At 48.7% G+C, this 18,750-nt stretch overlaps 7 protein-coding genes across 7 annotated transcripts; 4 read left to right on the top strand and 3 right to left on the bottom strand.

The window, feature by feature from the left end:
• Positions 1 to 602: 602 nt before the first annotated feature.
• On the top strand, positions 603 to 2,911 carry N7496_002157 (Zn(II)2Cys6 transcription factor; the record flags this gene model as incomplete). Its single annotated transcript, XM_056695088.1, has 4 exons — positions 603 to 677; positions 733 to 1,294; positions 1,343 to 2,016; positions 2,072 to 2,911. Coding segments are annotated over 4 exons (2,151 nt in total), but the record flags the coding sequence as incomplete, so codon positions are not given.
• Positions 2,912 to 3,002: 91 nt separating this feature from the next.
• N7496_002156 (oxidoreductase) lies at positions 3,003 to 4,010 on the bottom strand (the record flags this gene model as incomplete). Its single annotated transcript, XM_056695087.1, has 5 exons — positions 3,003 to 3,086; positions 3,136 to 3,333; positions 3,389 to 3,736; positions 3,825 to 3,883; positions 3,935 to 4,010. 5 exons carry the CDS (start codon positions 4,008 to 4,010, stop codon positions 3,003 to 3,005), a joined length of 765 nt encoding a protein of 254 aa, XP_056557299.1.
• A 616-nt stretch (positions 4,011 to 4,626) lies between these two features.
• Positions 4,627 to 6,353, bottom strand: N7496_002155 (uncharacterized protein; the record flags this gene model as incomplete). Its single annotated transcript, XM_056695086.1, has 4 exons — positions 4,627 to 5,280; positions 5,335 to 5,566; positions 5,625 to 6,138; positions 6,209 to 6,353. The coding sequence occupies 4 exons, from the start codon at positions 6,351 to 6,353 to the stop codon at positions 4,627 to 4,629; spliced, it is 1,545 nt and encodes a 514-aa protein (XP_056557298.1).
• Positions 6,354 to 6,925: 572 nt separating this feature from the next.
• N7496_002154 (short-chain dehydrogenase) lies at positions 6,926 to 7,848 on the top strand (the record flags this gene model as incomplete). Its single annotated transcript, XM_056695085.1, has 3 exons — positions 6,926 to 7,195; positions 7,250 to 7,504; positions 7,561 to 7,848. 3 exons carry the CDS (start codon positions 6,926 to 6,928, stop codon positions 7,846 to 7,848), a joined length of 813 nt encoding a protein of 270 aa, XP_056557297.1.
• A 232-nt stretch (positions 7,849 to 8,080) lies between these two features.
• On the bottom strand, positions 8,081 to 10,732 carry N7496_002153 (glycoside hydrolase family 92 protein; the record flags this gene model as incomplete). The annotated part of the gene is made up of 6 exons (XM_056695084.1): positions 8,081 to 8,663; positions 8,718 to 9,401; positions 9,460 to 10,286; positions 10,339 to 10,448; positions 10,496 to 10,528; positions 10,591 to 10,732. The coding sequence occupies 6 exons, from the start codon at positions 10,730 to 10,732 to the stop codon at positions 8,081 to 8,083; spliced, it is 2,379 nt and encodes a 792-aa protein (XP_056557296.1).
• A 2,341-nt stretch (positions 10,733 to 13,073) lies between these two features.
• N7496_002152 (Zn(II)2Cys6 transcription factor domain-containing protein) lies at positions 13,074 to 15,457 on the top strand (the record flags this gene model as incomplete). The annotated part of the gene is made up of 5 exons (XM_056695083.1): positions 13,074 to 13,130; positions 13,188 to 13,355; positions 13,409 to 13,950; positions 14,004 to 14,474; positions 14,527 to 15,457. 5 exons carry the CDS (start codon positions 13,074 to 13,076, stop codon positions 15,455 to 15,457), a joined length of 2,169 nt encoding a protein of 722 aa, XP_056557295.1.
• A 1,315-nt stretch (positions 15,458 to 16,772) lies between these two features.
• Positions 16,773 to 18,688, top strand: N7496_002151 (putative MFS transporter; the record flags this gene model as incomplete). The annotated part of the gene is made up of 6 exons (XM_056695082.1): positions 16,773 to 16,796; positions 16,868 to 16,878; positions 16,933 to 17,074; positions 17,132 to 17,322; positions 17,374 to 17,623; positions 17,675 to 18,688. 6 exons carry the CDS (start codon positions 16,773 to 16,775, stop codon positions 18,686 to 18,688), a joined length of 1,632 nt encoding a protein of 543 aa, XP_056557294.1.
• Between the last annotated feature and the right edge of the window lie 62 nt (positions 18,689 to 18,750).

Below are 18,750 nucleotides of genomic sequence, written 5' to 3'. Positions count from 1 at the left end.
GGCACAAGTTCGATCTTTGGTTCTGAGAACATGCGGAATAGCACTGTGCCATTTGCGAATTCATCCTGCCCTGGTCAATGCAGTATTAGCCATCACACTATATGGTGAATACTTCACAAATCTAGAGGAGAGAGAGGCGTTGCTGGGAATAATAAACAAAACCAGCAACATAAGAGCATGGCCAATGAGAAGACAGTATGATATGGTGCGACAGCGATGGGAAATGATGGATAGCGTTGAGATCTGATGTATAATTCCACAGAAGCTATGTGTGACTCGAGATCGCCACAGGAATATTGACGCCTTCGCTTTATACTACATCAGAAATCTGTTCCTCGTAGACTTAGTACCATCAGATCTGGTTTTTCTCTTTATTCCACAATATGGCAGCCTCAATTTGTCTGAACTCGCACTCAAAGTAAGTTCCAGGTCGAACTTAGTGCCTGAAACGCCAGGCAGACATCGGACGTTCTCCGACATCGCCAGTGAATGTGAGAGACTTCCCCAACCCCCTCTTCTGCAATTGCTAAACACGAATTTGACATGAATGCGATGAACAAAATATAATGTCGCCCTCAGCATCACCCATACAAATTTTCAGGGATGATAGGCAGGAGGATACCCAGCGACCCCAAGCCGAGCAAGCGTGCAAGGAATGCCGTCGCAGGAAGTCCAGAGTGAGCCCTTAAGATGATGTGACGGTTCGCATTGCGCTAATTATCCTTAAAAAAGTGCGACCGCAAGATACCCACGTGCTTTTTGTGCCTTAAATTTCAACGTCAATGTCTCTACGAGAAACTCGCAAAAACACCCCTCACTCGGCGTTATCTCAATGAAGTAGAGAACGAGCTCAGGCAGGCCAAGGAGCTACTGCGGCAAGTGATGCCAGAAGCATACAACAACGCCTTGAATTTTGGGACATCACCAAATGCAGATCATGCACCGAGCTCTGACAATGGCCCTGGGCCATGCCGACTGCAAACGACCTGCGAATTCCCACGCAACTCGGTACCGTCGTCTGTTCGAGCGCAACAAGGTCAAGATCAATTCGAGTATTGTGAAAGCCCGTCTCAAACACGGAGGCGGCAAGCTTCCGTTCCACGGAGTTTGCCGCGAAATCAAACGCCAGAAGCTGGCACAGGCCGGTCCCTGGGGCCATCTGGGCTTTCTTTGGAGACTCCACCATCCACCAGTAATTTTGAATGGGATGAGCGACCTGGCAATGGATATGGAGATAGATTTGTCGACGGCATGGCTAGCTTAACCAGTAGCTTAAATGAGGGTGGATATCTCGGTACGTAGTTTCTATGTCCGCTGATCACAGATGCTAATATTTTTCAAGGAGCTGCATCCGGCGCAGCACTCCTACGGTTAACTGATAACAGGCAGACCGAAACATTGGGCAATGCAGATAATATTGAACACATGACGCAGCAGCAGACTATCAGCATTCCCTTTGCGTTGACCTCACTCGGACAACTAGAACCATTTGTTGAGGCATACTTCTCCCTGTATCATCGGTCATATCCCATTGTGCATGAAGCGACATTTCGGGCTCAGTTTATGGAAGTAATTCCACGGCCGAATGGGAAATACTGGCAAGTGTTGCTATTTGTAGTCGCAGCCACTGGGGCATTTACCGCCTCAACCCAACCGACTGATGTGGACCTTGGCCTTTTCAAAGCGGCGAAGGAGCGACTGTCCGTCGACATGCTCGAAACTGGTAACTTGATATTGGTTCAGGCTTTGACTTTGATCTCAAATTACATGCAAAAACGGAATAAACCAAACTCGGGATACAACTACATGGGATTGGCGCGACGCATCGCTATGGGTATTGGGCTTCACAAAGAGTTTCCAACCTGGGATGCTAGCCTGTTCACAACAGAAATGCGAAGACGAGTGTGGCATTGTCTTTACATTTTTGACGTCGGTGCTATCATTACATTCTCGCGACCATTGGACTTTCCAGATGAGGGAATCGATGTGGAGCTTCCCATGAATGTGCATGATCTTGTATGCAACTTGATATCAGAGTTTCTCGGTCAAAGTCTGGCTAACAATCCCCCAGGACATAACTTCAGGGACTAAAAACATCCCTAAATCAGTAAATGAAACTACCGTATACACACATCTGCGAGCCCAAGCAACATTTCACACAGCAACCAGCCCAGTATACACAAAACTCATCTCGTCACCATTTCCGCCAGCATCAGAGATGATCGAGCTCGATGATACACTTATCGGTCATTGGCTTACAACTCTCCCTCCTTTTTTTGGGGAGAGCGTGATCCAAGAACCACGGTTCCGTCTATGTCATTCGATTCTGCGCTGGCGATACCGCAACTTTCGCATTCTCATGTATCGTCCGTTCCTAGTTGGACGACTGATGGCCCGCCCGGGATGGGTCTTGGGTGCTCAAGATAGCGACGCACAAGTTGACTTGGCCATAAAACGATGTCTGGATGCGGCACATGAGTCTTTAGAACTGATATCAACATTTTGGACTAATGAACCAAAGACAACGATGGCTTGCTGGTATGGGCTTTACTTTCTATTCCAGGCAATTCTGATTCCGGTTATCTGTCTGCGAAATAATCCCCAGGCAGCTTTCGCGATGCGATGGCGTGAGCAGATATGTCAAGCCATGCCAATCCTGGAGTCCATGGCTCAACTCAATCCAACTGCTCTTCGTTGCCTGGAAAAGGTCCGGTCCCTCTGTGGAGCATATCTTGACCCATCAGTTGACGAATGGGGCCAACCAACCGAAGAGTCGCCGCAGACGCAACTTGCAAATCTGTACCCTTTGATGTGGCCCACATTGGAAATGACCCAGCTAGATGGGGTTGATTCGATTTTACAGGAGTCGACAATTCTGGATTTTATGAACCAACTACCTGGAGTCGAATAACAGTCGTGACATAGATACGTGTGGGGAATTGAAAGGTTTAACTGGAAAGATGCTTACGATTCCATTCTTTTCTAAAACTATAGAATTCAATTTAGGGCAAGGTATATCCACCATCAATGATGATATCAGCCCCAGTCATGTAGCTAGAAGCATCGGAGGCACAGAATACGTAGGCCTAGGACTAAGCGTCAGCTCTAGTTCGATAATTGGGTGTGCGTTCTTACCCCTTTCAGCTCATAGGCTTGTGCCATCCGCTGAGCAGGAATCATGTCGAGCCACTTAGTCCGCCATTCCTGGGGATGAATGTCGAGGATGTCAGTTGCAATGAAGCCTGGGGAGATGCAGTTGACACGGCAGAAGTCTACCCATTCAACTGACAAGCACTTGGCCATCTGAACTACACCAGCCTTGGATGCGTTGTACTATATAACATTAACACCCTGGCTTTCTAGTATCAAAAGACTGAAATAGACTTACTGCTGCCTGCTTCTGAGGGATATTCACCAACGTCGCACTCACAGATGCGGTGAAGATAATGTTTCCGTGCCCTTGTTCCTTGAAGATACGCGCCGCAGCCTGCGCGGAGTAAAAAGCACCGTCAAGGTTTACCTTCATGATATCACTCCATTGGCTAGGAGTGTAATCTTCCGCGGCGACACATGACGCAATTCCCGAATTAGCGACCAAGATATCGAGCTTTCCAAAATCCTTTGCAATTCGTTGGATCACAGCTTCGATCTCGGTCTGGTTTGTGACATCGGCCTGATAGGCAGCTGCTCGCACATTGTTCGCAGATGCAATCTCAGCTGCTGTTGCCTCTGCTGTCTTTGAAGTATTGTAAATTAAAGCAATCTAGATCGGATTCCATGAGCCTGAGAGATTTGTATTCCAAGGGTATACCATGACGGCCTACATTAGCACCAGCTTCGGCCAATCCGCGCGACACTTCGAGGCCTATTCCACGGGCACCACCTTGAAGATTTAGTTAGCCACGTCCCTTGGCATCTCCAGCAAATGCATTACCTGTCACCACAGCGACTTTGCCAGTGAGGTCAAATGCCTTCATAACATGTTGGTTCGGGGGCTGAGCGAGAACCATAGTGAGACGGATGAGTTGATGACGGAGATGATTCGACTGGAAGACACAATTTACTTCTTGGAGACTAAATACGGGTTATTTGAATAACTTGTTTCTACAGAGTCAAAAGCTATCGTGGTGGATGGCTACCCAACCCCACACAAATCGGCCCATCTCCGATCGGACGCCCTTGTCCGGCCAGACGGACAACAGTGGCCGGCACGCACGGATTGAGATACATATTCTGCATGGGTTGCATGACGTCGGAATCAAATCAAAACCAGGAAGGGATTGACCCCGCTCGGGTGTCTGCCATCTCGTACTTGCGACATTGCCATTCGAGTGAATCGATTTCGTTCGTCCTAGGACAGAACGGAGTCAATCATTGTGCAAGATAACCCGCAGACGACAAATAACTCTATGTACCTCCACATGTAGGCGACTCCCAATTCTAAACTGTCACACTATAATTTACTGACAGCTCCATTTAAAACTTCAGCAAAGAAGCTATCACTGGATTCTCACTATTCGTACTGGAATCTTGCTCGGGTAAAGAATAATTCACATAGAGTGTTGTTCGGTTCAATCAGACGTATGAAGTAAAAGCACCAATAAACCCAAATATCCACCACTACGACTAGACAATATGCTCAGCGTGTTCTCCCTTTCCAACAAAATCACCGTCCTCTTTGCCTGATATCGCACTGCCATGAAGAACAGAGGGACCATCGAACACCTCTGCGATTTCTTCAAGAGCATGACCCTTAGTTTCTGGAAAGGCAAACCAAGTTACGGCCAAAACAAGGACATCAAAACAGCAGAAGAAGATGTAATAATGCCAGCCAATATTGTTGAGAGCAATGGGATTCACAAAGGCAAGCACAATCAGGGAACCGTAAACGCTAAGCAATTCGACGGTCAATCCCTTACTGCGAATGGAGTAAGGAAATATCTCCGTGGGATAACCTAGCAGTAGAGGCGTATAGGCGATGTCGTAGTGAAAGAAGAAGATAAAAACGAACGCAATCACCGTGCGACCAAGGCCGTCAGCCTGGGTGGTGCTGAATACGGCTGAGCAGGCGGTCCAAACGATGAAGGAGACAAGCATTCCTACAGCTGACCATAGGAACAGAGTACGTCGGCCCAATCGGTCGACAAGTAGTGCAGCACTCCCGGCTGCAATGAAGTTAAAAATCTGGAGAAGGCCGTTGATGAGGGTCTGCGTGTCTGAATCTGTGACGCCGACCGTGTCGAGGACGAGAGTGAGATAATATGACACGACCGCAACACCCTGGCTGAATTGTTAATCTCAGGCCGGGATAAAAACATTGTTGACATCACTCACATTCCACTGGGCAAAAGCACCAACACAGACAGCGATGAAGGTACGCTTGCGGTTGCCTGGAGTTTTCACCAGGGCGGACCATTCTGTCTTGGCCGCCTGGCTTTCCATTTCGATGGTGTGAGAGATCTCGGCCATTTCAAACTGTATTAGGGGGTGTGATGTGTCGCCAGCGGTATGGAATCGGGCGAGGAGTTCCTCGGCCTCCTTTTTCTTCCCATTGGCAATGAGCCATCTATCATGGTGACGGTTAGTACTTACTCGCGTCAGCCGAAGCTAAACAGCGTACTGACCGTGGAGACTCTGGAACGAAGCACCAAAGGGCTATTTGAACGAGAGGAAATCCAGCTTGTATAATAGAAGGAACTCTCCAGCTCCAATCTGACAGGCTCAGATGTTTCTGGGTGCCGTACGATGCCCATGATGCCAAGATAGCACCAAGGTAGTACATGGTCCAGAAGGCGCTGGTATACTTGCCCCGATGAGTTGGGTATGCCAGTTCAGTAATCAACATAGGCGATGGCTGTACGACTAGCATGGAGCCAACTCCTACCAACACGCGGGCGAAGACGAACATGCCATAGTTCACAGATGCCGCCTGAATAATCGATGCGATGACGATCACTATGGCACCCGAGAGAAGGGTCTGGCGTCTCCCAATACGGTCGGACATGATGCCAACAAAAGGAAGCGAGATCACGCTGCCGATGGATTGAGCGGCATTAACAACGCCGAGAACTGAGCCTTCTGGATTGCCAAAGTAATTCTTCCATTCGCTTATAGACTGAAGACCATTCATAAGGGAGCCTAATTGGGAAGGTCTCATATTAGTATGTCATGAGGATTGCGAAATGACAAGGCAGTATGAATTGCTTACCATCATATCCAGCTACTGCGGATGAAAGCAATGGAATGAGCAAAATGAGGTTCAGCTCCAGGAGATGGGGCACCTTGAACCAATGGCGATCATATTGAGGCAGAACAGATGCCAATGCCTCGCCGACAATGCTTTGATCTTTCATTGTGGTATACGTGTTTTCAAATATTCATGGCGGGCTTCTTTCAAACGAGATTTAGGAGACCTAATATACTCTCCAGCGTGTATGTCATTGAGCGACAGCCCTGTCCAGGATTGTGTCGGCAACACGAGACACCGGCAAGGACGGAATGTTATTGGGGGCATATGAGAATCAGAACCACCCGGCTTGCTTGACATTCATTGCCTGTTCCCCGTGGGGAGACGTACCCCGATTTTGCGGGGCGCAATGACGCCTAGCCCGTTAGCCGGTGATTAAGGTTAGACCGTCTACTCTGCGGGTGGCGGTGTCCGATCCAGCGGGAGGCTTTGTCCGTCGCGGGTTAATCCGTCCGTTCCCTTTTGTTGTCTGTAAGAGCTTCAAGGCGGAACAAATCGTATGTGGAGCTTTGTCGCACTGAAGAAAATGAGCTACCCAATGTTAGCGCTGCTGGTCCGGATGCAGGTGCTCGCTTTCAAAGCTATATATTTTGCAGCAACGACAGCTCTTCAGATACCAATCAGATGTTTCTCTCCTTCAAACACAACAAGAGTTGATAAACGCCGTTTTGCCTCATTATGGGTTACCAGCAGAGCATTCGGAAACCGGACCCGGTGCTGTCAGACAGTGTCTTTGAGATGTTCCGAATGAACAACAAAGTGGTCATTATCACCGGTGGCACTGGTGGAATTGGGTATCAGGTTGCTTGTGGCCTGGCAGAAGCTGGAGCAAATATCGCGTTGTGGTATACCAGGTCTTCCCAAGCCGAGGATCTTGCAATGTCTCTCGAGAAGGATTTTGGAATTAAATCAAAAGCATACAAGTGCTCCGTGCAAAATTTCGATGAGGTATGTCCCGCCTTGAAGATATTGATTCTTGATGCTGATTGGAACATCCCATAGGTCCAAGCAGCGACTAATTCTGTGGTGCAAGACTTCGGTCGATTGGATGTCATGATCGCAAATGCGGGAATTCCATCAAAGGCCGGTGGGCTAGATGACAAGCTGGAAGACTGGCACAAAGTTGTGGATATCGACTTCACAGGGGCATACTATTGTGCCCGTGTTGCTGGTGAAATCTTTCGAAAGCAAGGCTCAGGTAACTTGATCTTTACGGCTTCTATGTCTGGTCACGCAGTGAACGTACCCCAGCAGCAGGTAAGTCATCAGTGGGCAAATATTCCTTAGTAAAGGTTATTCTAAATAGCATACAGGCTTGTTACAATGCTTGTAAGGCAGGCGTTATTCATCTGGCGAAGTCATTGGCGGTTGAGTGGGCTGATTTTGCCCGTGTCAACTCCGTCAGCCCCGGTTACGTCGACACGCCAATTAGTGGGGATTGTCCATTCGAGATGAAAGAGGAATGGTATTCTCTGACACCTTTGAAACGCGATGCCGATCCTCGTGAGCTGAAGGCTGTTTATCTCTATCTCGCAAGTGATGCCAGCACGTACACAACAGGGTCAGATATTGTGGTTGATGGTGGATATACTTGCCGATAAGAATTGCAAGAGAATGATGAGGGATGCCATCAGATGTCATAGTTTGGTGACAGTGAACACAGATTGCTTAGAACTTGATGGACATTTATGCTAATAATACTCATTAAGATGATGGACAACCTGACAAGAGCTCTAGAATAGACCCGAGAGAGTATCAAGAGGAGTGATATTGAAATTGATATTGACAGAGGATATTTCAGCAAAAGTAGAGATGTATCTCTGACGAGGAAGTTTACTGGTGATAGTTGCTCAGACTGGGAGGCAGATCCTCTGTCTTGGTTCCCCATTTGCTTTCAGTTGAGCCAAGCTCCAATTCGAGCACACCTCCTTCAGTGAAAAAATCATGAGTGAGCCAGTTCTTTGTCCACGTCTTGCCGTCCAGCTTGGCACTCTGAATGTAGATTGACTTGTAACTGGCATCGAAGTTCACATTCCGAATCGTTGCGGTTTTACCAGTGAGAGGATTTTTGACGCTCACTTCCTTGAAGTATGGCGGTGTGATCAGGTAGACATCCTGCCCAGGAACAGGCCAGAGACCCATCATACTCAGCATAACAAACGAGCCCATGGCACCACTGTCATCATTGCCTGCGATGCCAGCGGTAGTGGTATTGAATTGTGACGGGATATAGAAATGGCTGTACTTGGCAGACAGGGCAGGACGCCCGCCATAGTGGAACTGGAAGACGGTCAAAAATGCTTGTTCATCGCCCACATAAAGAAGGCCAGATTCGTGAAGGAATTCCAATCGTGAGATGAATTGCTCTGCCCCACCAAGGGTTTGGATAAGTGCTCCCATATCATGTGGAGCATAGCTGTGTGAGATTATCAGCCAGGTGGACTTTGAGTAATCAATGGATGAAACTTACAAGGTATAAAGCCAAGAACTTCCTTCATAAGTCTCATGACCATCGGGATTCAGATAGCAGGAAGTGAAATTTAGCAGGGGACTGCAAAAAATGGGATCCTGATATCCCCATGTACCGTTCGTGTAGCGAGGCTGCAAAAATCCAGTAAAGTTGGTGTCCGCGCCGTTGATGCTAGACTTTTGATCCGCCTTGAACATGTGTGCCCAGTTACCCGAGCGAGTGGTATACTTTTCGTAGTCGGCTTGCTTACCCATGCCTTTCGCCATCTCGGCAATACAGAAGTCGTTGTAGGCATATTCCACAGTTCGCGAGATACTGCGAGTATGAGTGCCCACGCCGTCAGGATCGTAATCGTCAGTGGGGATGTATCCCAGACTCTTCCAACTTTGCAGGCCACCACGTCCCTCAACATTCCAGTTTGCGGGCTCAACTTCTGCGTCCTTGACAACGGCCTCGTAGGCAGTGTCCCAGTCAATTCCTTCAACCTTTTTCAAATACGCGTCGGCCATGAGGACATCGGCGTTAGAGCCTCCCTGGGTATAGCCCTTGCAAAGAGACATCCGGCAATCAGGCAAATACCCCTCATGGCGGTAAATGTCAAGGAGACTTCGCATCATCAGGGATTGCGATAGAGGGTCGACCAGTGTTAGTAGAGGGTGAATGCTCCGGTAGGAGTCCCAAATACTGGAAATTTTGATGAGTAAATAGTTTGCAAGACCTTGGGAAACGAATAAGATCTTACCAGTAGTAGCTATCATAGTACGGCTCATCGCTTTCCCAAAGGGGATTCTCCCCGGTATAGTCTTGAGGACTAATCAGAGACCGGTATGATCCGCTCCAGAAGACTGTTTGCAGATCTTTCGAGACTCCATCTGCGTCAACAGACACGACATTCAGTTTCTTCTTCCAGGCAGTCTCAGCTGCAGCCCTAGTGCCATCAAAGTCAAAGTCGGGTTGTTCCCGCTCCGCATTAGCACATGCTTGGTTGACACTCATGAAACTCACTCCCACACGAGCTAGGATCGTGTTGTCTTTCGGGCTGTGGAATCGAACGAATGTACCGGCTGAGAGGGTGGCGGGGGTATTTGTGCCATCGGCGCTTAAAGAAACGGTTTTCCTGGTTATATTGGCCCGATTCTTGGTCCAGACACCGGTGTCACGAAGCTCCGCACCCTTGAAGTCGACACAAAAATGGAGATCATAGCTTCCGATACCGAAGCTGGGATTAAAAGTGCCATTTCCAGTCAGGCGGCCGGTGGAGGAATCAACGTCGGCGGTTCCATTACTTCGCGACTGGGGTAGATCTATCAAATCCACTAGCACTACTGGACTCAGCGAGTCTGATGATGCCCCGTCAAAGGTGAACCGATACAGAGCAGATCGGTTGGTTGTCGTCATTTCAGCTTGAACACCGTTGGCCAGCGAGATGCTAAAGTATCCCGGGTGGGCCTTGACCGAGTTTCTCTCCCAAGCCACTGCTCTGTCGTTGAGCTGCCATTTGCATTGGTTGATATCATCATTCGGGCAAGAAGGCTGAGCGAAGATTGGAAAGTTTCCCAAGGACGGGGACTGGAAAGTGTTAGTTTTTCATGGCACTCTCAAAACTGAAGAAGTAACTTACTCCGCCAGTGCCGGAGTCATGCATATGGGAGAACCCGGTGACAACTGTGGTATCAAAGGCGAAGCCTGCCTGGTTCTCGCCCACTGTATCTGCGACAGCCTTTGCCATGCCTATTGCTCGTTAGACATATGAGTATCAAGAGGAATACGATACTGACCAAAAGGCAAGGTTGCTCCAGGGAATACATGGCCTAGTAGAGATGTTAACTTAGCTGCTGGGCAGGTTGTACAAGATGGCTCTAAAATGTTGTACCTCCGTTGGCCGTCCCAATCAAAGGGTCAACATAGTCCAAAACGTCAAAGATATCAGCCGAAGCGACCGAGGCTGTCAGGGCAATAGAGCCATAGATTGCTCTGGTTAATGCACCCCGAGGGCGCAGAGTTTGTGATAGCATAATTGCCTCAAGCAGACACCAAGCTGGCCCGCCGATCCCAACACTCTAGCAAGGGTGAACGAATGAGACAGCAGACTTCAAGGTAATAGGTTTTAACGAAACGCGTTTCACGTCGGGCTCCAGCGTCTTAGTATTTACCGTCGCGGGGAGAAGCATTCCACGCGTCTCGATCAACAAGGTTGCTGCCCCCTTTCTAGGCCCGCCCTGCTATTTAAGCTACCATCTCGGGCCTCTGGACCAAAAAGCAACAGCGAGAGACGTAGCATCGGCTGCTGCATGGTGTCACATCGGTGCTTGACTACATTACCAACACTAGGGACTATCGTAACAAGCTTGCAGCAGGCGCGTGCGTTCCCCAAGCTCAAGGCCAACCCCCGCGCAGTAGCATTATCGCTACTGCAGTGATGAGCAACCTTCATACTCGAAACAGCAACCTGGCCAACAGGGGAGATGGAGATAGAGAAGTGCAACTTGCAGGCTCGTCAGGTGGAGCGCCGATCCTTGTTGATTTTTGGACAGACTGGGCGAATGAACCACCCCAAGCTGCGGGGAACGCGGGTCCCCTGATTGCAAGATTCGTGGGATTTCCATCGGAGTGGGGAATTGACATCGACTCAGTCTATCGTGCATGTAACCTCCGCACGTTACCTTGAGGTTAGATATGGAGCTTTGAAAGAGGGGAAGAAGATGTTCGAGGAAGGTGAAGCTATAGAAGGCACGGTGTTTAGGTGTTTGTGGCCTAATCCATCGGCTACCCGCATCAAATAACAAACAACCAGAAAAGCGACGAGAGCCAGTTAAAACCTACTGAATCATCGATCCATGGGAATTCCACGCGTGTACGAATTGTGAGGATTTCTTCTTTCGAGCTTAATCGAGTTTCATAATTTACCTATGCTTGAAACCGTAAACAAAGTTTACATGCGGACGGAGCTTCCCCGAAGCCCGAATTGAGTGAATTGTTACATTCTACTGTTTTCCCGAGCATGGCATGATTTCATAGCTATTTTGGCATTTAGATAAGATCTAAAACAATACTATCCCAAGATTTCCCACTAGTATCCGGTGTTGGCCTTGGAATGGGTGAGAAAGTAGAGGGAGTCGAAAAAGTAGGCTCTCTAGAAGGAAGTCGAGAGTTGAGGTACGTTCGAATTTGGATGTTCTCGGTTTGAACTCTTGAAAACTCCTCTCTCAGGACTGCTGCTTTCTGGAGCAGCGACCGGTGCGATTGGATTTCTTGCATCATCAAATGAAGCTGGTGGATGAACTCTGGCCGACGGGTCACGTCCTGCGTGTCTGGTTGAGCCAGAAGGGCCAAGATATGCGGATACATGTCTGTGATCGGCGATAGGTTTGTTGATATATGATCATGCTCAAAGGCATCAACACCCTCCGGTACATATTGAAATGCCGAGGTAATTCCCGGCATATTGTTCATACCCGTCCATGGGGATGCGCGAGAACTACTGGAAACACTTCCATACGAGGGTGAAATGAACCCCGAGGCTGCAATTGGAGTGGTATCTCTTGAGGCATTTGAAGATGAAGGTGGCACGGGAAGTGAAGGAGGCGCTCTGTCCCAGCCTTTTGCTTTACATGATGGGCAATGAAAGCTGTCAAGTGGCATCGGGGCTGCAGTACTCGGCAGACATTGTGCATGGTAGGATCTACAGCATGTTTCACAGCCGATCAAATTCTCCGGGAGATAGCACCCTGAGCAAACGAAGACATGTTCTTTTCCCGCAGCTATAATTTCGTCAGTATAAGTACAGATGGCCTGGTTTGGAGGAAATGTCATTACTGATCCAGTCATGATATATTCGGCTTTGCTCCTGTTCCGGGAGACCATTCGGCTTTGATGAGGGACGCCATGCCGCTTGGCTTTGCCGACTGGGCCGATATGCGATCGGGTCTGTTTCGATCGACTGTCTCACAGCACGAACAGAATATCCCTGGTTATCAATATTGGGGCCTGATTCTTGAGATGTCCGTAGCATGATTTTCTTTGCGAGAGATCTAAGAATTCAGACAGCAGAGGCTCCAGGAAAATGGGTTGAGGATCTGGCGCAGCCACATGCCGAACGAGCCGGTTTGCCGAATATACACCGAACCATATCCGGCTTACATAATATGATCCCTTGATGAGCGTCATAATGTTTGTTCTTTTTCGATACTTCCAAGCCCTCGTAGCTCCTTGGCTTGGATTGTGAAACTCCAAGATTCCCGGCATGTAAGACCAGGAGCACACTGTTGAGATTTCTTTTATGCTACGAAGGGATAAGGTGTGCAGCCTCCGAAACGTGCGAGTGATCAGATCACCCAACCTCTTGTGAAACGCACAATGCCAGGAGTTCCGTCTAATAAGGCATGCGAGAGGTGTAAAAAGAGGCATCTGAAGGTATGTATTCACTATCAACTATTTCAATTTGGAAAAGCTTCCACTGATGATCTCCAGTGTGATGAGACACGTCCCCACTGCCAGCGGTGTGTCACCGCGGGCGTTGAATGTCCTGGCTATGTCCAGACGCGTAAATTTATCGATCAAGGTGCCACAGTGAGGCGTCGGTATGCTCCATATCAAGAGAGTCATACAAAACCTAGTACATCGGCCAATGCCAACCAAGTAAGTGACATTAAAGTCTTCCGCTCTAGCTGAGACCTGACGTTCTCGAATAGGGAGATGAACATCCACCTAATTCTGCACAGAATGAAGGTCAACTGGCAATCAATCAGGACAAGCCAAGTCAAGCTCCAACTGATAGTGGGAAGGTGGGCTCTACCTTCAGTTTCCAGCTGGAACAGTCAAGACCAGACTTTGGAACCGACACCTCGATGGCTGAAGTGTCTACCTCCACTGTCCAACCGAGCATAGCGGTAGGCGCAACTGATTTGCGCACCCAAAATACCCCAGGATCCCAATATGGCACAGAAATCAACCGGCTTGCTGGCTTTGGGGACAGAGGGAGCTCAACAAGAAGCCCCCTACAAAGCCCAGAAGTATCAGGCACTGCGATGATGGGGCTTGTCCCAAACTTTGAAAATAGCTACAACATCCAGCATCCCGACCGTCAAAACTATGGGAGAACCTTCACTTCCGAGAGCCCGTCTCAAAGAAGCGAGAAAGAGGAATTCCAGGACATTTTCTCCGAGCTAATGACGGGCACCGAACATGAGATAGCATTTCTTACCCGCCATTTTGCAGAAGTCTTGGGTCCCTGGTATGTCTGTTATCTATAATTCTCCCTATGCTTCAATACTGATCAAATAACAGGCTGGATTTATCCGACGCTGCAAAATTCTTCTCAGTTTATGTCCCGATCAGAGCTCTTAATTGTCAATGTTTAAAATACTCCATGGCAGCTTTGGCAGCCAAGCAACTCGGCCGAGTGAAAGGTTCCAAATCAAGCACTGGGCGAGGAATGTTCACCAGTCCTGCTACAACAGAGACATATCCAAATTCTGAGCAAGTGGACTGGTTTCTCAAGGCAGCAAACTACTACTATCTCTCTGTATCGGATCTAACCACCTCCACGTCAGATGGCTATTCTGTCGTATCTACATCGGCAGTGTTGGACTCGCCTATTGACTTGGTCGGGCGGTGGCTGAACACACAGGCTAATCAAGGTGCGGGCCAAAACCCTGATGACGGGGCACTTTTGCGAAAGACAGAAGAGATTCTGGCGACAGTCACTGTTCTGACGTTGTATAAATTGCTGGATGCGAAAGGAGAGGAGTGGCACATGTATATCTCTCTATCCATTCCAAGGTTTCAACCTGCTAACTTTAGTAAACAGGTACCTCACAGGCATTCGCCAAGTTTTCAATGCACTCCTTCAAATGAAGCAAATGAACTCGACGTTCTTCTCTCATGGAGTTAGGGCGTGTTTCTGGAATTTCGCTCGCCAGGATTATCTTGGATCATATTACATCCGCTCGGCTACGCATCTTGATCCCGCAAACACACCTCTTTGGCGCGCAGCAGGGATATCAATCGACGAGCAAGAGAAATTCCACATCATTGCAAGCGGGTCCATTGACTTATCCCAGGAAGACCAAACATTCAATGGGCTATGCTGGCTTGTTTCCAAAGTTGTCAATTTCCTCACCAAATCCAAACAATCCCAGATTGCCCAATGGACGGGCTCTCCACCGGAAAATCCATCTGGAGCGCAAGACACACCTAGCAACTCCAACCAACAGCCGACATATCCCGATACAAACGCTTGGCTAGACTTATGCTTTGAATTTCAAACGTGGTTCGAGGGCGTTCCGGAGACAATTCGCCCATGTGTGCGAATCGAGCACCCCAGAGATTTGTCGAAGCCACACGATGGTAGCCAAATTCCGTTTCCCGAGGTTTTCCACGGCTTGGCAACATGCGCAGCTGCTATGCAGCATTATCACTTTGGGCGAATCGCATTGTTGTTGAATCGGCCGCAGGACGTTATAAGTGGGCCAAGTACAGCATTCGACCGTCTGCAAGGTTACCGAGAAGTTACGAAAGAGGTTGAGTACCGCTGTCGAGAAGTATGCGGTATTGCTTTGGGGAGACCCCACGCTGAAGTGCGGATCTATATGATACCCCTTTTGTTTGCTGTGGGTCAATGTTTGGAGAGCACGAATGAGCGACAGATTATTGTGGACCTCTTACGGGGTGTCGAGGCAGACCTGGGTTGGGCCACGGAATATGCAGTGGAGAAGCTTCACTCTTCGTGGAATCGATGAGGTTGACAATTCAACATTTGGGTCGCCCTTCGCACACCAATGTTAATAGATATATCGTCGTGGATGAACCTAGCGCCATTGTGCTATTCCACGACGGTTTTATTGTGTCTCAAGCTACGAGAGCGTCGTACTCAAAGCGCGGCCGTGGGCTCGTTTACTAGGCGGAATTCCTCCGTTGAAACTCCAGGGCCACAAACTCGGGATTTATTGTTAGCGTTTCAAGCGCTCTCTTATCCTATGTACCTAACAGATATTTTTAATCGCAATAAATAATGAACATGCGACGATCTTAACTCAACCCCTATTTGGGGAGTATTGGTTCCCTGCTGATCGGCTCCATATTAGTATTATTGTAATGCTGATAAAGCTATGGAGCACGTATAACGCCTGAGATCCTGATATATTGACCTGAAGATCAATGTTCCTGATTGGCCTTCTTGTTTGATGTTAGTAATGATTGTCTAATAGTAAGAATCAAGATTTCGGCTAATCAACAGCCGTGCCTACAAGTTTCGGCACCGCATTTGCAACTGATCATCCCGACAAGCTTCCTGACCGAAATCGCTCGAAGTTTGTGCTGCTCACTCTTTTTCCTAGAATTAATGGCATCAACGCTACCTAAAAACCCAGCTGGCTAAGACTCTCACATGACGACACCATCATAGGGCACTTTCAACTCGAGACACCCGACATTTCGCCCGAGAGACAGCTCTGTTTTCCCAAACAAGTAAACGCGGGCAAATGCCGCGGGGGATTACCGGGTACGTTTTTGTGGCAAACTTAGACGAGTCTCCAAAGACGAGACTGTCGCGAATGCGAATAGGAGGATCGCTCGGTGATGTGGGTGTGCGGGGTGGAATCTGGGGTCAAAGTGGAGTTCTCTGGGTACATAGTGGGCATCATTATTGACCAAACCATGCGCTGGCTATTGTCCTCTAGTCCGAACAAGGTGGGTTAGAACTCTAACCCACTCAACCAGAATGTCAAATAACGATGTTTCTCTGGGTCTCCGGACAAAAGGGGCTTCTACGATAAATATACGGCGCTATCATGATGGGGTGAGACTTGATTTGGCTTGTGGTCTTCGCGGCCCTTGTGGGGTTCGGTAATTCCATAGTAGACCCCCCGGCCCAATTCCGCACGTACAATATCCATGGAAGCTTCGTCGCGTGAGTACTTAAAATAAAGCGTTGCCCTATGTTCCAACGATCTTGGTAGTTGGTCAGTCGAGCTAGTCTCCTCGACCTTTCCTCGGCTTAAGCTTGATCAATATCCCGATAATTTATTCAAGCCTGCGAGGGCAATTGGTTCAAACATGGAGATGAATTATGATGAAGGTGTAAGTAATTTGTCTTGACTATCATCCATTTGAACTGGATCGTAGCTAACATGGTTCTCATCACTCCTTAGGCTCTCCACCAGTATGAATGTCCTTTCCCATCACGATTAGTTCAAAGTTGACTCTAGTTGGATAGGCTCGAGGAGGAGCTGGGCACCACCATTTATCCCGGCACGGAGATTATGGCTGATGTAGGCACACATCATTTTGTGAAGTCCTCGGCCAAGTCCGACCGTGTGCTAGTACCTCAGCCATCGCAAGATCCTCATGATCCTCTGGTCAGTATCATAAAACCAAGCGGCCGAGATATTCACTGACACCTCCTTCAAATGCAGAATTGGAGTCGTTTCTGGAAGTTGAGCGCTATGGCTATTTCCACTGCGACTTCTTTCAGCCAAGGTCTAGGACCCCTTGCGCTGGCACCCATGTTTCCACAATTGATGGAGTCATTCAACTCGGACCTTGCCGGCGTGGTACAATTCACGGGTGTCTGTATTCTGGTGCTGGGTTTCAGCAATTTCTTCTGGTATGTCGACCCCTGTTGGTACAGAACCATCGCTTACCCTATGGTACTTAGGATCCCCATCCAAACGTCCTATGGTCGACGGCCCGTCTTGATATTCTCCACCTTGATTTGCCTTGTTAGCAATATTTGGCGGGCGCTCGCAACTTCATATGGTAGCTACATGGGCGCATGCGTTCTCAATGGCTTTGGTGCTGGTCCTGCGGAGACCTCCCAGCCTGAGATTATCGCTGATATCATGTTCCTTCATGAGCGAGGTGCCTACAACACACTATACTTTACCGTATACTTTGGATCTTTGATGGTGAGAGGCCCCCCATACGGTTGTATGATTGCATCACTAATGTCTTGATAGGTCGGCCCAATCATTGCTGGGCCCATGGCAGAGCATATCGGCTGGCGCAGCTTCTTCTGGTTGAACGTCGCCGTCCTTGGTGTCGTGTTGCTCTTCCAGATCTTCCTCTTCCCAGAGACAAAATGGCACCGAGTTCATCCTGACGAAGTCACCCACGAAAGCTCAACCGGGGTCATGGACGACTCGGAGCCCGAGAAACCGGTGGAAGTCACCCAGCAAGAGAACGTGGAAGATGCATCCGAGCGAGATCCGTATCTACACAAAGGTCGCCCTTCCAAGAAGCAGTTTATGCTCTGGCAGCTTGACGGAAACAACATCAAGACTGTTCTTCTCAGCTTCTGGATCCCCTGGAAGTTGTTGACCTTCCCGATTGTCGAGCTTGCGGCCTTCGTTGTCTCCTGGTCGGCCAGTTGTTTCTTGACGCTGAACCTCACCCAGAGCCAGGTTTTTGCCGAGCCTCCATACAATTTCAATAGTCAAACTATCGGCTTCTTCAACTTTGCCATTCTGGTCGGAGCCTTCATTGGTCTAGCCACCAACGGGCCCTTCTCAGATTGGATCTCCATGAAGGCCACTCGCAAAAACCGAGGTATTCGTGAGCCGGAGATGCGATTGCCTGCTATCGCGATCTACATGGTCATCATGATAATCGGGAACTTTGTGGTCGCGTTTGGGTACGAGTATAAGTGGGACTGGCGGATCATTGTCATCATCGGATATACTGCGGCTGGAATCCAAGTCGCTGCTCTGCCGGCCATTGCAAGCACATATGCGGTGGACAGCTACAAGCCCGTTGCGGGCTCGATCTTTGTTTCCATCACCGTCAATAAGAACTTGTGGGGATACGGCTTCAGCAAGTTTATCACCCCGTGGATTGAACAGAGCGGATACATCAAGCCAATCATGTTGAATATGAGTCTGACGGCTCTGTGGTGTCTCTGTGCGATTCCTTTCTACATGTACGGAAAGAGGTTCAGAGGGTGGACGGCCAAATCCTCGGTGCATAAGATGTAAGAATGGCTCGTGGGGCGTCGTACAGTAGGCACAGTTGACAATTCAATGTGAAATATGCTATT

Source organism: Penicillium cataractarum (assembly GCF_028827025.1).
Source record: "Penicillium cataractarum strain IBT 29864 chromosome Unknown utg000002l, whole genome shotgun sequence".
NCBI classification, from domain to species: Eukaryota; Fungi; Ascomycota; class Eurotiomycetes; order Eurotiales; family Aspergillaceae; genus Penicillium; species Penicillium cataractarum.
Note: the sequence above shows the minus strand (reverse complement) of the source record. Positions and strands in the feature narration are given on the sequence as shown.